Here is a 17819-nt window from a genome sequence, read left to right as displayed (position 1 = left end):
TGATAGCGAATATGTCAAATGGGAAATCCCCCTGTTGATGTCTCAGTCCTGCTGCAACCCCAGCCGCGAGTAAGTGTAAATACAGAGAGCTAGCAAACAGACAGCAAATTACTGGAAAAAGGCTTTCTTTTCCGTTTCCCACATACTAAAACCATACCGAAGCGGTAGCACATTTAGTTTCACATCATTAAGAGATGAAATGTTTTTTTTTCCTGTTCTCCCAGGTACCGAAAAAACACAGTCTGTGTTTGAGCTCTCAGTGTAGAAGTTGTATCCTTCCCGCTCCAGCCTCCGCCGTTGCCAACGACAGCACGACGCTCGTGACGTATGCGCGTTCCTTTTCCCTGGCGTTTCTGGGTAATGGAGTTCTCAGAGCAAAACGGAATACAAAAGAGAAATCTGGCATTTTGGAATATAAGAGCGAAATAATTGCAAATTATACAGCTTTTTCTAGAGTTTCTGTTGACTGCGCCTACTGCTTGTGTTTAGCAAGTAACCTAATGCTGTTTTTAGTCTATCAATCAATCAATCAATCAATCATATCCAGTGTTTAATACTTTCCTGAAACATACTTATCCACACTGCAACAGTACTTATGCACCACTTCCGTCACACAAGGAAAAGTCAGTGTAAAGAAATAACCTTTTCATTTTTAAATTCCATTTGTATGAAAGCTGTCACAGATCTTAAATGATCACAGTCACTTATTTTACATATTCACAAAAACACATATAATCATCAAATGTAACAAAAATGTATTCAATTTGAATTAATATGTGGGTGTAACTCCATAGAGTCAGCCTGATGTTGTCTGCTTTATTACCTGGTGGGCAGCACAGTAAAGAATAAGGCTGTGGGGAAGTTGGCTGAACTTGCTGTCTAAAATAGTGAACCCTCAGGAGTGGGTGAACCATCGGGCATTGCCCTCGTAGCGGCGAAAGATTTGTTGCTCTTTGACACTGGTGATGGAGAAAGTGTCTACTCAAGAGTCAAGAACAGACTTGTGTTTTTTTCCTTTCTGTTTTCTGAATAGTAAAAATGAGCAGGTAGCTATAGGCATACAGGTGTGTTTAGTCCTACATTAGCAGCTTTAATACGTCCCTGTGCACCAAACTGTACATTCACTGCCTGATCTTGATGCAAAGATCGATTCCACATTGAACAAACATCTCTCAATATATAATATATATAAACATTATAAAGCTCAGGATATAATTTCACACAGGCATTAAGTGATTGATATGATATGATTTGGCAAGGATAGACTCTCTAATCTTCTGTATCGACTTTCTCTAGTGATTAAATCTCTCCAATGCCACCCAACATTAGGATATAATATATGTTTGTATTAATGACTCAAAAACACAATAAAACTCTGTATGACAGTGTCCAGTTCTATATATATATTTATACTGTATATATAAACACACACACCAGAACCATGAATGCAAATAGAGCAAATGTACAGAATCTAAATTAGGACAAATAACAGGGATGTGGCTCTACTCTGCAATTTTGGCTGCCAAGTGTATTTTACATAGAAATATGGTGCCCCTCTAGTCAAGTCTTTGTTCTTTCATCCCTTGTGATAGCTACATCACTAATAATGTCATAATAAATATGTAAAATACAGTGAAACATTTACAGAGTGATATTCAGTACCAACATACAGCAAGTGTTAAAATTACAGAGTTTACATGTTCTCCTGAGTAAAGGCTGTTTTTTTTCCCTTGATCAGATGTCCACCACGCAGCCCGGAGCGTTGGCTCTGATAGCATCAGATATGACCTTTGCACCTGATTCTCCAATGCCATTTCCCTGCAAACTGTAGAACAAATGTTAGTTTTTAATATGAGCAAAATGACAGCATGTAATCAGCGTTGAAAGGCTGCTCTCTGTATATATATATATATATATATATATATATATATATATAGATATCTGTAAAAGAATCGGTGTAGAAAAGAAAACTCACTTTATATATGTTAACTGGTGGTTTCCCTTCAAGGCCGTTGCAATGAATATGGCTCCATCCATACCCAGAGAGTTCTCCTGCAGACTGATGATGCACACAGAGATCCTTTTTGTTTATTGAATCAAATGTCCAGTGATGTAAGTAGAAAGCCTTTGTCTTTAGTGCTGAATTTTAAAGAAAGCATTGGTTGAGCTCAATGCTGTCAGCCATGTAAGAGGCTGCTGCCTTATAGTCCTTGATAAAGTCAGATATATCTAAGAAGCTGAATTTAGTTTGAGAAACTTTATCTTATGTAAAAAACAAAACAAATCCAACCAAATTAACACTGCATCCAAAATTCAATTTCAGTAAATTCAGGTTTTTAAAATTTGAGTGTGACAATCCTCCATGTAAACTGTTACAAATTCTGTTAACTATCTTCTCCATGGTAACGAAAGTAAAACACACTGTATGACACGTACAACAGTAACAAGGATGTCCCTACTGCCGATGGCAGTGGCAGTTGTTACAGTATGCAGTCTATACTTGGCAGATACTGACATTTTGGTTCACTTGGATGATGATAAACTTCAGGACTTACTTCAAGGACTTGAGGCTTCTGTTGTTTTTCAGTGAGTTGGCCAGAGCCTTCGCTCCCTCCATCCCCACAGTGTTCCCACGTAGACTGAGACAGAGGAAAATGTGGTGTCATTAAGTACAAGCACAGTTGTGTGATGTAACGTCGGTATCATCAACAATGAAAGACAAATACAAGAGGTTGTTAAGATTAGAGACAAAGTGGGGCTGGGACACAAACGAATACTGAGGAGGAGTTTTACTGAACCAGAACTTTCTTTTGTTTTAACATAGTGTGCAATCCTTAAAAAGTTGCTCACCAAGAGCAGGGAATTTAATAACTTCACGCTGAGCTGCCTTGGGCTTGGTGAATAGGCCAATAGAAAATAATTGGAGAGAATCACAAAGAGTTGAAGTCCCACCCCTCTTCTGGCTAAGGTTTTTGTTCTTCCAGCCTTTAGATCACAATGAGTTTCCTCAGAGACAGTTTCTTTTGTTGCTCAGAAACATTGTACTTTACTTACTTTATTATACTTCATTCCTATGCTGCGTTTTCCCCTAGGTTGTTCTGTCTTTCTTTATAAAATTGTTTGTGTAAATAGGCTACCTACAGACTGGGATACATTTTAATTTCAACTAAGGATTTGGCAGACCATAATCTGAGCTGATCTAAGTGATTAAAGTTGGATCTGGTGCTGGCATTGTCAGGCTTCAACAAAGACCAGCCACAAGTTATAAAATCTATAAAGCAGACAAGAGAGTTTGAGAATAGAAGAGAATATTTTGCAGACAGATTGATTGAAGGATATGAGCTGAGGACGTACGGTTCCTCTTATAAATCCACCAGCCCTGCTAAATCCAAAATAAATTATGGCAGAAGAAAAATAAAGTGGAAATCTAGTCAAAGGCAGGATTGTACTCCACTGGGCTTGAATTGCTTGCTTGTTATACACTATGTGACTGAAATGTCATATAACAAAAGAAACTATTTGACACAAGAGAGAGCTTGGACTCACTCTAATGTGTGCAGGGTTTGGTTGGTCACTAGCGCCTCTGCCATTGCAAGGGCGCCACTTGTGCTCGCTGACACTCCTTGGAGACTAAAGAGAAAGCAAACAAAACGTAGGGAAAAAATAATAGCAAACAACAAATTGTCATACATTTTAAAAAGATTTCGGTCGATTGCAACTTATATGTGAGTGTAAATTAGTATGTATGTGTTTAAAAGATTCATTTTAACTTAAAGGCCCCATATCATACTCATATACAGCTACATACCCGTATTTTGGGTTTTGACTAGAACATGTTTACATCTTTTAATGTTCAAAAAACACATTATTTTTCTCATACTATCTGTCTGAATATACCTGTAATCACCCTCTGTCTGAAACACTGTTTTATCAGCTGTCTCTTTAAGCTCCCCACCCCCCTCTCGTAAAAAAGCTCTGATTGGTCAGAGCAGTGCTCTGAGCTGTGCTACCGGGTCTTCTGCACTGCAGCCGGGGAATGACTGTTGCGACACTTTTTTACCTATATATAGTATGATTGTGACATCACAGAAGTTTGGTTTATGTAATAATTTATATGACGCTGATGATACACATAGCATTGTTACATTTTAAGTAAAGTGCAACGCAGCACCTCAGTCTGCTTTATAATAATAAAATAAATCTCACTTTTACAACATAGGACAGAAACACTGATCAATTGATAAACACAATTGTAATGCCGACCATAATGTACGCAGAGACGCGTTGGTTTTCAGGGCCTCAGCTAGACAAACGACACCTTCATTCCCAATAGCATTCTCCTGCAGACTGTAGCAAAAGATGTAGAGACAAACACAAACACATTGACAATCGTAAATAACAATAGAACTCTGTTACTGAAATTACACATTAGTGTTAAGCAGCTGGTACGATCACGATGAGTTGGTAAAATCCTGTCGCCAATTATTTGTTCACAGTGATGTCAATGCAGGGGGGAAACATTTAGTTACAGAGGAGAAGTGTGTGTGGAAAAGAGGTGAGTGGAAATGATGGAGGACTGAGGCTGACAGTAGCTGAGGTCTGAACTATTAGTCTTACTCCAAGAGCTGCATTGTGGTATTGGAGAGGAGGGCATGGGCCAGAGCTTTAGTGGCAGAGGACTTGATGAAATTCCACTGGAGACTAAAAAGAGAAAGAGAGGCACATAAGGTCAACTATGAGGCAAATACTGCATATGTCATTTTTTACCAGCATGGACAATAAATGCCAGGGAACGTGCGATGACAGTATTTAGTTTTGTGATTGTGTGGTCGAGATTTACTGGATTTAAAAGGAGCTGTTCTCGATATACTTACAGAAAGTGGGTTAGTATATTACCTCCACACAACATTTTTTCACACATTCATTCTCTGCTCAGGACGCCATTACTCCAGTGTATGTTTACATAGAAAATTGGCTGCTGTGTTAACACTCTGAATGTTGAGTACAGTGGCTTTATTCTTTGACCCTGCATTAAATGATGTTTAAACCACTTGGGGGCAGTACAAGAACCTGTAAACACAAAACAAATCTTGCATTCACATACTCCTTGGATGGTCCCATTTTTCGAGTTGGAAAGTCATTCTTATGACTCTGATGTGTTCATGAGCTTTAAGTCGTAATGTGGAAACAATATTGGCGCTACAAATAAAATGTGTTGTATTGTATTGCTAAGAATATTTGAACAGATTGATAGCTTTTTCCAGTATGTCTAGTTTCAAGCTGTACATAAGTGATTTTGCTTCAGACTTTAACGTCAACCGAGACAAACGTGAAGGAATTAGTGAAGAATGACTTATTTACATATCGCGCAGCAAATAGCATTCATGTGAAGATATATTTGTGTTCACCTGACAACCCAAATTTGGCTCCGTTTTGAAAAGAAAGCTTAAAGGGAAAGGAAAATTCTAATCAATAGTTCTTATGCATTACAATAAATAGCTATCCCCAATGTTATATATTCTGATATTGTGTTTTTTTCTCTCTTACAGATCATTTCACAGTTGTAAATATAAACAATCTAAATGTTCACCTGTTTATTTCCTTGTTGCAGCTATAGTTAAGGGGTTATGGCGAGAAAGGATCCGTCTTGTGTAAATATGATGTCACATTCTCGTAATCAGAGCGTCTCAGGCCATAACCCGCCCTATTCTGCCTCTGATTAGCTATCCATGATATTTTTATACTAACCATAACCAATCTCACTCCTTATGCCTAAACCTAACCAACGTTTTACAAAAGATGAATCCTTTCTAGCCACGACCCAGTTAGTGTACGTGAATGACATCCGCTGACAGGAAGTTAACAAGAACCCAGGCTGTTGCCTAGCAATGGAATTCCATAGAAAAGGTCTAGATGAGGTCTATAGACTTGTTTGTATTGAAACGTTTTGGCAATCTTGAATCAAGGTTTTTCTGATGCTAGTGGCTTATTTACTCTATTCGTGTACCATTGTTTAAGGCATTCAGTTACAATTTTAAATCGAACTCCTCACAGGCTCGTGTGTGTCTGTTTGTGTGTGTGCTTACTTACTGCAGAGAGGTGAGACCTCGATTACACTTGATCGCGCCAGCTATAGCTTTCACCCCTTCATCATGCAACAGGTTGGCTGTGAGACTGAGATACGAACACAAAAAAAAACACACGATAACAGATCATTTCACAGGGGTTTTGACGTGTGAATGTGTCCACTGAATTACAGATGTCTCTTTCGCCACATAAGCCATGGCATTATGTGACGTTGCAATTCCACCTATGTTGAATTCGCTTCAAAGCTTCAATTCATGGGGGCTTGTGCAAGGTAAACATTATACTTCACAATGCTCTCAATGGGGTGACTCACTCGAGGTCCTGTAGAGAGTTGTTCTCATGGAGGGCGTGGGCCATGTCCTTTGCTCCCTCCACCCCTATGGAGTTCTCCCTTAAGCTAACAGATAGAAGAATGCATAAAAGGGGGGAAAAGATTGATACCATACTAACATCAGTACAGTAAATATTAAGGTACAGAGAGCAGCTTAGCTTTGCTTAGTTTAGCTTGGCATAAAGCCTAGAAAGAGGGAGAAACAGCTAGCCTGGCTCTGCCCAACAGTAACAAACTCCCCTAACAGCGTCTCTAAAGCTAAGCTTAAAAGCAGCTGGCTGTAGCTTTACAGGGAGCTGAAATGAAACCAGAACCTTAGGGTTATTCTCCAGACGTAAGAAAATCTCTTAAATCTTTATTAACACAAATAAATGAAAGATCAGGGTGGCCATTTAAAAAAAAAAAATCCAATATTGTTATCAGATTTTTGAAGCCTTTAACTAACACAAAGTTGGTGGACGTGACGTCAAGACATACAGTAGGCTATAGAAAATGAATAATGCAGTCATTAAATTCTCAAACTACTAGTCAACGTGTCTCCGAAATAGGTCCGTACCAAATTCTACGGAAAATTAAGCACAGAAATTCATACGCAAAAACATGCTGATGGGCTGCAGGACCCGACCAGAGGTCAAAGATGCCAAATGGGAAGTGCAAAAACACATAAAAAACATTCTGATGTGACCAATTTTAGCCAACAAGAGGGGACGGTTAAGGTTAGGCATGGAAACAATACTTGGTTAGGATTAAAAAAAGGCCATGGATTGGTTTCGTACGGACGGGAACTGAACCCCGCTCCCTTGGATTGAAGTCCTGTGTTTTAGAAGCCATACAGTCTATGTGTCATACACATGTATACATGCTCCTATTACACTTCTGTCCTTACTGCAAGCCTGGCTCACGTCGGAACTTCCTGATTTCCAACTACAATGAAACGCAGCATAACTCCACCAGCAGACCAACCGCTGTCAGCAGCGTCACTAAAGTATTTACATTTAGAGAGGGGATTTCAGGGGATAGTAACTCAAAAGACAATTAACTAGATGAAAATCTTAGAGTACAACTTTAAAAGAGTAAACTGTAAACACAGTCAGTCTAAAAAGATTTAATAAGGTTGATTCGGCTAAAGAGAGCATACGACCGCATTTTTCATAAACTGATGTTAGCCAAGTCTTTTTACACTCACTTCAAGGAGACAAGGCCACGGTTCAACCTGAGTGCTTTGGTCAAGGCTGTCATCCCCCTGTTGCTGATTGAGTTACTCTGAAGTCTACAAAAAATTAAAAACGAAATTACACACAACTGTATTAAATTACTCTCAAGACAAAACTCTGTCATTATTGCACAGTATGTGAGCCAACAATAAAATGCATTAGCAGTAGACTCTTGAATTAAAGATGAATGAATGCTACAGTGCGCTCCTTTGTAGAAGGTACTTACTGAAGCAAGAGGAGAGTGTGGTTGACTGTCAGAGCCTCTGCCAGAGCGATTGCCCCTTTGTCCCCAAGCTGGTTACTACAAAGACTGCAGGCAAGAACAAAAAAAGACTGGACACATTATGAAAAAAATATTAATCGTCAATTAATCATGACAATCATGTTATCTTAAAATGAAGTGTTTTGTATGAACAAATAAAGCAGCAAGTTGGTCTAGAAGTGAGCTACTGTACACAAACATAAATCTACAAAAACGTTTAAAGAACAGAGGCAAATAATAGCTTGTAGTCTCTAGTCTACTGGAAAATTAGATAAATAAATAAACGTGAAATAAACATGATGAATGAATACATCAATTTTGGATTACATAAGCTTTGTGAGAGTCCGGTTTGTTTTCAGTGCCTCTGCAATCCTTTTAGCTCCACCCGCTCCAATCGTATTCTTCCGTAGGCTGAATCAATCCGTGTATGAAAGAAAAATGTACTGATTACTTAACATCGTTATCACGAGCAGACACATATACTATACAAGCAACCAACACGATTGAAAGGCAGACAACACTCACTTCAGAGACACCAGTTTGCGGTTGCAGTACAGCACTTCTGCAAGGGCCTGAGCACCTTCCTCCTCGATTGTATTGTTCTGGAAGCTGTGGAGGGGTGGAAATTGAGCAATTACCCAATTCAAGGTGCTACACTGACCTTTGGAGGATAATTGTGTGTATGAACTACAATCTATAGTAATTATACTCACTTAATTGATACCAGGACTTGGTTCATTTTCAGAGCCTCTGCCAGGAACTTTGCACCTTTAGACCCAATGTTGTTGTTCCGGAGACTAAATGATTATGCATGTGAAATAAACATAGACTTTAAAAGTTTGCAGCTATTCCGGGGGACTTGGGGATTAGCACAGAGACAGAATAATTAACTAAACAATGTACAGGAGAATTTTTATGAATTTTAAAGGTTATGGCTGTTTTTTAAATTCAGTTTTAATCAGTCATGCGTGAAAGGCAAGAAGCAAATCTTACTTGAGAGACGTTAATGTCCGGTTCACCAGGACGGCTCGACTCAAAGCTTTGGCGCCTTTGTTGCTGATGGCGTTATCTGCCAAACTAAGGGAGTGAATAAATGAGGTCACAATCATATGGTACAAAATATAAATGATAATCACATTCATCATCATCACAGCATCAATCCAAATAAACATATGACAATGAGTGTCTCTTTCACCCTCACCATAATAACCAGGTGTGACATTGGTGTTGTTTACACCCTGTGAGTCTGTGTGTGGGTGTCATTGTGGCAAAATGTGGTCCTGGAGACACCTACCACAGAGGCGGTTTTGTGTATTTTGTGAGGTGTTTGTATATCTGTCCACGATAGCATGGCAACAGTGCAAGATGGGGGTGGTCTGAGCAAGGGCGCCAAAAGTAGTAAGGGGGTAGGAAGTTGGGAAAGTGCCCTCCCACTTTACACCCCATAACTGTACACGATACAGCCTGGAAACGTTACAGGTGTTTAGTTGAGATCAAAATGAACGAAGGGTACAAAGATAGGTGTGGTTCGAGCAAGGGTGGCAGAAGAAGGGGGTAGTTAAAAAGTGTAATTGTAAGGGTAAGCAATCCGGAAAGTTCAAGGTCAAGTAAAGTGGTCCAGAACTTTTAAACTGCGTAGAAGTGCAATCTTACCTTATCTTCTGGATATGGCAGTCTTTAGCACTCAAGAGGCTTCCCAGCAACTCCATGACATCATCTTTGAAGTGATTATTCTCTAACCTGTGGAGTAGATAAGTTATACATCTCATCTTTCAATCTTTTTCCTGAGTTTTAATTACTGAAGGTGCTTTTGGGAGCTGACCTGAGATAGCTGCAGTACAGCAGCTGTGGGAGCAAACATTTTACTGTTGTGTAGTTCAGAGAGCCTGTCAGGTTGGTCTGTTCACTGCACGTTGTGGACACATGCAACAAGTAGCCGAGTACAACACAGTGAGCCCGTGTTAACTTCCCTGCTAGGCTACCAAGCTGTAAATCTTCCTCAACACTCCGCAACAGCTCTGTGTGTTGAAGCTCCTGTAAACAATAAGCCAGGTTGACTGCACGCAGGGACACCACTGCACCCCCGCTGACCAAGAGGCCTTGTAGAAACCCTGCTGCCCACGCCTTCTGAACTCCATCATCTTTTCCAAGGGCCAGAAGCCCAGCAAGAGGTCTCAGTGCCATTGGGCACAGCAGACCTGTCAGGAAGCGCACAAACACATCCAAGTGACCATCTTCAGCTTGTTGGGAGTGCTGAAAGGCACTTCTGAAGTGGTTCTGGAAACCGATCTTTGGCCAGGACATGGTGCTCTCTGAGAATAAGTCAAAGATGGCCCGCTTGGAGGAGATATGGTAAAAAGTAGCTGCAAGAAACTCCTGCAGAGTCAAATGAGTGAACCGGTATGTTGTGTATATGGCCGACTCCTCCCGAACAAGAACTCCAACACCAAGACTGCACTGAGTTAACAGTAGGTCTATCCCGTAGGCCTTGAGGTCCTGCTCACTGAATGTGTACTTGTGTTTGAGGAGCCCATAAAATGCCAGTCGTCCAAGGTTCCCCAGCAGTTTACGGTTGCTTCCATGGTGCTGCTCCATTTTTACAGGCTCCCTGCCTCTTGGTTCACCTAGTTCTGCCTTCATGGAACAAAAGTGAGCATATAGCTCAGTACAAGTCCTTGGAAGGCTCTCTTGTGATTCACTCTGCATGATGTACATCAGAGTATCAGCTACTATCCAGCAAATGCATGGTATGTAGCACATCACCATTAAGATCTTTTGGGACTCCAGATGCGCCCATATTTTACTGGCAAAATCCCTCTCAGAGAAGTGGTGGTTTAGGAAGAGCTGGATGTCCTTCGGGCTGAATCCTGGGATCTCAGTCACCCTGTCAACCAATCCTCCAGGGATGAGTGAGGCCACTCCTGGCCTGGAGGTCACCCACACTGCTACGTCAGGGAGCAGATTTCCCCTTATGATGTTAGTAACTAGGTCATCAATGGGCACTTCTTTCTTAGGGTCGCTGCAAGGAGCTGCATCAGAGAAATTTAAAGTGCAGCGGAATTCATCCAAACCATCAAGAATGAGCAGTGTGCGGCAGGAGCTGTTCAGGACCAGACCGGGGTCTGTTAAATGAGGAAAAGACGTTTTCATCAGTCTCTCAGCAGAGACTTTCTCCAGTGAGTTCAGCTCGCAAAAAGTCAAAGGCCAGACAAAGCTCACATCTGTGCAGATGGCCCCTTGGCTCCACTGTCTGATGAAGTGTCGGACCCAGGTTGTCTTGCCAATACCAGCCACCCCGACTGTGAGGGAAACCCTGGGAGGTAAACTGACCCGGGTCAGGGGTTCCAAGAGTTTGGTCAGCCCCAGCTGCCTGAGATGATTTCTTTGCCTCCCTCGAGTCACCCCCACCTGCATTAAGTCATGTTCCTTTTGCTGGATGTCGGAAAGTCCATCAACCAGAAGTAAGGTTCTTGAGGAGATGTTCAGTTTGGGGCAGCTGACTGAATCTCTGTCTCTGTACTGCTCATATCGGCGTAACAGCACATCTTTATGCTCTTTTACTATGGAATCTGCAGAAAAGGGAAATTGGCTTGGGTTATTTTTATTACCCATTAGACCAGAAAATGTTTTCTATTTATGTAACCTTTTTATTCCAAGAAAAGTGCAACACACATACACTCAGACACCCACACACACACACACACACACGCACTCACTGTCTTTGTCAGTGACACTTTGATATGCTGTTAAGAAGATTCACCCTCTAAAAGAATGACTAACACAGAAAGCAAATCCCATTTCAGGGCCCCTTACCATGGTTGATGATGAGCTGGGCCACCTGAGAATCTGAACTCTCTATGAAGCCCCGGAGAGCATCAGAACCTTGAGTGTCCTTGCCAGTGACAATAGTTGTGAGCATGTTAACCTGGTCCTGCAACCGGCCAGCCTTCTTGATCCTGGTCTCCTCAGCTGAGCTCAAAACATCCACCTTCCTCAGGTGGGTTAACATCCCCTCCAGGAAGGAGGGCGTAATGAAGCGTTGCAGCTGGTTTTGATGCTTTTGGATCCAGCCAAGATCTAAACCAGAACAGAGTGCAGATAAAACTAATTATTATTATTATTATTATTATTAAAAAAATAATTAGATTGTCAAGTGATAAGAACAAGTGTTAGAAAAAACCCTTTTGATTTACAGTAGGAAAACATGGTGATGGTTTTCTTCTCTTTGTTTCTGTCTTTTCGTCAGACTTTGTTCAATCATCCTTTGTTTGTCACTAAAATGTATTCGGGTACAGCCTGATGGTTCAAGCTGTTTCCCACTGCTTCACAGTCCCATGAATATGGACTTTATATTGTACTTTCCCTTTCTTCTGTTGGGTAATCAAGTTGCACAATACCTTTAACAGTTTGTTCCTCTTTTGCAATTGTTTTGTATAATCTATGGTCAGGTCCATTTCCTTCATTTGATGATTTATTCCGTAAAACTAATCCTCATGTTGATCATCTCTCAATGCACCAAAACAAACCCCTCTTTCTCTCATTTTTTGATCGGATGGTAAACCATTTTTGTTCAGACTGATATACCTCAACAACTATTGGATGGATTACAATGAAATATTGTTCAGACATTTGTGAAGTTTTAAATAAAGTTGCAAGTAAATTTAATTTATATAAAAACTACTACTCATAGACCCTCATAAGAAGCTAAGAAGACACAACCATATTCTTACCAACATGATCTTTGAAACGGGAGCACCCCAGGTCCTACGTTCCCCACTTCGTATGTTGGAACATTGGACCCTTTTTTTGGACCCTTTTTTAAAAAAGGGTCCAATGTTCCCCACCTTTCCCTTAAAAGGGTCCCATGTTCCCCAGTCTGTTATTAATCAGTGCTGAATTCCACAGCAAATAGGCCTATGTAGACCCTAACACTACCCCCTAACCCTGACCCTCACCCTAACCCTAACCGCAACACCTAGCCCTAATAAAATACTGAATTAAATCTGTGTTGGCAAAGGCTTATTAGACCAGGGAACATAAGGATGACCCCTTTTGAAACAATTCAACGTCTACTTGTTGGATTGGCACAAACATTTTTGCAAATATTCATGATCCATGATGAATCTAACTGACTCTGGTGAAGTTCATATTTGTGGTCTTAACTATTGTGATCATCATCATCATCATCATCAAGTAAAACATTTGAAGTTGTCCTATATTGTCGTTTAGGCTCAAATACCTGCAAAACTAATTTACTTTGGGTTTAGAGTTAATCAGCAAATGTAAGCATGCTAACATGCTAAACTAAGATGGTGAAGAGGGTAAACATTATACGTCAGTGTCAGTGTTCATTGTGAGCATGTTAGCATGTTAGCATGCTGACATTAACATTTAGCTCAGTACAGCCGCACGCAGCCTAGCATGTCTGTACACTCTGGTTTACCTGTTAAATTGATTTCCAATTACCGTGCCATAGCAAAAACATGAACAATAGAAGAATGATACTTTCTCTGGATCATCTCAAAAGAGCACTCAGACACTCATCTATGTAAACATTCATAAACATACAAACATTCTTATTGTCAAGAACCTCCAATTTTGTTTTGTTTTATAGAATTTTTTTGTGTTTTGTTGCATATAATTAGTTACATTTGCCCTAATCCACATTTTAAGTGAGGTATGAAGTAATTCAAGGCAAAGCACTTCACAGACTTTGCAACAGACAGTTTAAAAAAGGCTATTAACCCTAACGATGTGAGTTGTTATCAAACTCCAAAAGCCAATGTAATCTCTGAGACCTAAATTGAACAACACAGCATAGCCATGACAGATAATCAATTCCACCTTTCTTTAAGCTTTCTGTAGAAATTGTCAGGACAGCATTACCCAAAGACGTGACCAGCCTTTTAAAACTTCACATAACAAAAGAAATGTAGTCATTGCAATTTCTGTGTTTAAGATGTCTTGTATAAACCGTGTGACACAGGTGGCTTTCCAAGGCTTTCTGCAAAAAAATAGGAAATTATAGAAAACCTGAATAAACAACTCGCTTTAAATTACAGTAATCTATACTGTAGACTTTAATAACTTTAAATGATAAAATGATGGTTCCCCAGACCTTTCATCTACATGCTTTGCTTATAGTCCCACTGAAATTAAAACTGATTCTTGTACTTCAAAGCTGTATGAACCTGAAAAATGAGGATCTGCCCAGAACATTTGTTTTGTCTAATGTGACATTGATATCCTTAAAATCTCCTAGGGATATTCAGCAAAGCAAGACTCTTTGGCATGAAAACTTGCAAATATCCAGGTTAGGGTTGGTTAGTGCTTCTAAAAGAGCGTTGTAGATATTTTGGGCAAGTTTCTGGTGACTAATTCTTGAGAAAGATCAAAGTTATTTCCAACAACTATAAGCTTCCTGAACACTATCAGGGTTTCCCCCAGGGGACTGGTAAGCGGACGTGGTGAGTTGTACATCATAGTTTGTGATAAATAGTAACAAAATAAAAAAAATAAATGTAAGTTTATACAGTACCTTTCCTATTGTCATTGAGGGTGATACATTGGCGGGAGTGCACCACTGAAGGAAACATTCAATAAAACCACCACAACCCTAGGTTCTGTAAAAATAAGTTGAACCCCCCGTCGACATTGAACAAACTGAATTTGCTAGCAAACACTTCTGAATCCAATTGCTTTCAAAATGCCACCAGACGCAGTGTCACCAAACAACACTACGGAATAATCCTCCTCCTGATGATAGAAAAAAAGTCACCATCTTCAATAAGAAAAATGAAATGACACCAGGGGTCTCTCTCTCACTATCACTGTGAAAAAAGTAAACTGATCATTGCTATGTTGAAATAACTTTTGGAAGACTTTAATGGCAAACTTCAACCATGAAGGTTAGATGTGTCCTACCATAAGAATTCATTAATCACAGCTGCTGTTGCTCTACAGATAAAAGCTCTAAACTCACCTCTGTGGCTTGATATTCACGATAATAACAGCGGAATGTGAATACAAATGAAAATGAATATTATGCGAACGACATGGATTATAATGTCAAAATAACTGAAGATTGATCCTCAGTATATATTTCTTGGCAATGCTGAAGGAATGAGAGTACGGTACTTGCTGTAAATTCCCTTGAAGCTGTTGATATATTCGACTGATTGTCCTCATCTTGCTGTCAGGACCAAACATTGCTGTCTTTACCATCATCATTCCCCATCCACCCTCTAGAGACGGGGCTGGTTGCTGTCACAGTTGCTTTTCTATTACAATATTTTCTTTGGACTGTTCTCTCTGTATGTTCTTCTTGTCACAGGAAAGCAGCTTCTGATATTAACCACTACAAAGCGAGAGACATAAGATCTTAAGGGACATGATGAGTTGTTAAAAAAGCCCCACATTATGCTAGTTTTCAGGTTTATACTTTTGTATTTTGGGTTTCTACTAGAACATGTTTCATACTCTGAGCTGTGTCTCTGGTCTGTTTTTCCAAGTCTTCAATATCTGCGCTCTCAGTGTCTCTGTACAATCATTGCAGCGGGGCAATGACTGTAACGACACCGTAGCGACACTTTCTACCTATATACAATATAGTCGTGACAACACAACCATACAGAAGTCCTGAAAGCTCGTTTAAATGCAGTTTCTGTGTGCATTTCTGTGTTGATTAAGCATTTTGATACCTTTACAGTATTTATCTAGCACCATGACCTGCTTTACAATCCAAAAAAGCCATGTGAATCTCACTTTTTTTGCCAAGATGGGACCTTTAAGGGCACTCTTACCCTCTATTTCTGCTTGCGAAGAGACAGAGCAGGAAGTAGACTGAAGATCCACGTAGCAGTCGTCCTGCCACGTGATGCGTTTGCTTCGGTCCAGGATAGAATCGTAATGTGCCTTCCTCTCCATGAGAAAGTTTGATACTTTCTACCCTCACTGGGCGCGACAGGCTGTGATGAAGGGAGGTGAAGAAATTAACCGAGGCCTCAATATCTTCTAAACACTTCCTCCTTTATACTGAATGCTCCAATTGTGAATTTATATTGTGTATTAATTCATGTAATCTGTTGAAAAGCAAAGATACACTTGACTATCAAAATATACAGAGCAATTTGGTCTAAAGCTTTAATCTATAATGTTCAGTGAGACACATTTGATACACAGATGGCTATTCAGCTTCACTGAGAATCTATATTTAATTTCAAGATGCCACAGATGGTCGTAACCAGAGCGCTAAGCATTGTGGTTATTGCCATCAAGACATCCGACATCCCTTTGACAGTCTCTTTTCTAATTAGCTAAATGAATTGCAGCCTTTTCATTTACGTATCATCAGGTCAGGGAGCCCCTTTATATTTGTAGCGCGTCATATTTCAAAGAGCTTTATGTAAGAAAGTCATACAATAACAGATATTAATAGAGAAATACACCTGGAATTATGCTGGGATGCAGATTGTCACCAACCTTCATGAACCAATAAGAAAAATACAGTTGCCACGCATCAATAATAAATACCAATCTGTTAACACACACACACATTTCAAAATTAGTGTATGAGCGTGACCATGAGTTCACAAGTGTTCAAATTATATTGCAGCCCTACTTAAAATTACATTAATGACCTCCACACGTCATTGCCTACTTTTACTGTCAGAAGGTTTGTTACAGATCACTGTTAGCTGTTTAGTGCACACCTGCAGACTCTGGAACAAACTGCATTGTTTTTAAAATAGCATTTAAGAGAGACAAACACACTTCTTACTTGATTTTACATCTTTCCTCATATTAATTGGACATATTTTGCAGAGCACACTGTATTGCATCTATTTATATGAAACGTGTTGTATAAAAAATGTTAATAACTATCATTTCATATCACAAACTGCAGTTAAAATGCTGCAAAAAGGATGTTTGAGGTTTCAGTGAAACAAATGGCAAATGCCTTCCTGTGTGGTTTGTTGCTGATCACGTCACTTCTCGCAACGGAAGCCGATCCAGAAAGTTTAGTCTTCATGGCCAAAACACTTAATAACATAATACGGTTACTACAAATAATATGCTGTAACTGTGTAGAACTGGTGAACATCCAAGTATAAAGAAAGTATTCACATCCTCTTAAATTTTTCACTGTATGTTAATTTGCAGGCTTTTACTTAAATCATTTAAGTTGCAAACATTTTAACAATTCTGTCTTTTTGTCAAAATGGGGTGGTATGAGGAAAAAAATCTACTTAAATGAGTTTAGCAAATGGCAGCAAATTCAGAAAGAGTGAAAAATTGAATGGGGTCTGAATAAATGTTGTACACACTGTAAGTAGCAGTACAATTTGCATAATTCATTTACACCAGAAACATACTGTGCAAGGAAAAAGTCAGACAGATCAGTGTATGTGAATTAAATGAAACGCATTAATTATGAGGTACCAGTATGTCAGATGTATTGTAGCTTATTATAATAAGGAAAAGGAAAAATGTATTAAATTATCATTGGCCTGGACACTTACCTTGAGGTTGTTGTCTGTAGGTGTCAAAGGATGTAAAACGCTGCCCACACAGATGTTTTGTGCAGTAACGCCATAATGCTCCCGGAAGCAGCTGTACTGAAGGACAAGTGTGAATTGAAGGAGTCTCAACGCAGTGAAATCCAATCGAGCACTAGTGAGAGACTTAAACGGATCACAAACACACAGCAGCTGAAGTCATCATAAGTCAGTACTGTTGCTGCAGATACCGTTTCATGCTGCAGCTCCTTCCTGTCTATCTAATCTGCCTTCCTGTGGTGTGGTTAGCAGGTCGAACGCTGAAAGGAACTGTCTGCTTTGTAATCGCGCACCCAAGGCCTGAAAGTTTCACCACGCTTTGAGAGATAGAGAGAAAGAGAGAGAGAGAGACTGAAGAGAGAGAAGAG

General features: G+C 39.8%; 1 protein-coding gene across 1 annotated transcript; it reads right to left on the bottom strand.

The window, feature by feature from the left end:
• Positions 1 to 1158: 1158 nt before the first annotated feature.
• nlrc3 (NLR family, CARD domain containing 3) lies at positions 1159 to 17535 on the bottom strand. Its single transcript, XM_083932237.1, has 19 exons — positions 17416 to 17535; positions 15697 to 15861; positions 11708 to 11971; positions 9717 to 11463; positions 9548 to 9634; positions 8888 to 8971; positions 8608 to 8691; positions 8420 to 8503; positions 8222 to 8305; positions 7859 to 7942; positions 7605 to 7688; positions 6401 to 6484; positions 6091 to 6174; positions 4618 to 4701; positions 4264 to 4347; positions 3547 to 3630; positions 2556 to 2639; positions 1976 to 2059; positions 1159 to 1825 (listed from the first exon to the last, which is right to left on the bottom strand). The coding sequence occupies exons 2-19, from the start codon at positions 15818 to 15820 to the stop codon at positions 1735 to 1737; spliced, it is 3405 nt and encodes a 1134-aa protein (XP_083788363.1). The 5' UTR covers positions 15821 to 15861; positions 17416 to 17535; the 3' UTR covers positions 1159 to 1734.
• Between the last annotated feature and the right edge of the window lie 284 nt (positions 17536 to 17819).

The sequence above is a fragment of the Echiichthys vipera genome, assembly GCF_963691815.1.
Source record: "Echiichthys vipera genome assembly, chromosome: 18".
Classification (NCBI taxonomy): Eukaryota; Metazoa; Chordata; class Actinopteri; order Perciformes; family Trachinidae; genus Echiichthys; species Echiichthys vipera.
This window is presented reverse-complemented; position numbering and strand designations above follow the sequence as displayed.

Coding starts and splice junctions, on each gene's coding strand:
- nlrc3 (XM_083932237.1), bottom strand. CDS start 15,820: ATGGAGAGGAAGGCACATTACGATTCTATCCTGGACCGAAGCAAACGC. Junction 8,504..8,607: donor CAAGTCCTGGTATCAATTAA/GTGAGTATAATT, acceptor ACCCCTCCACAG/CTTCCAGAACAATACAATCG. Junction 6,175..6,400: donor AACTCTCTACAGGACCTCGA/GTGAGTCACCCC, acceptor TTCGTATCTCAG/TCTCACAGCCAACCTGTTGC.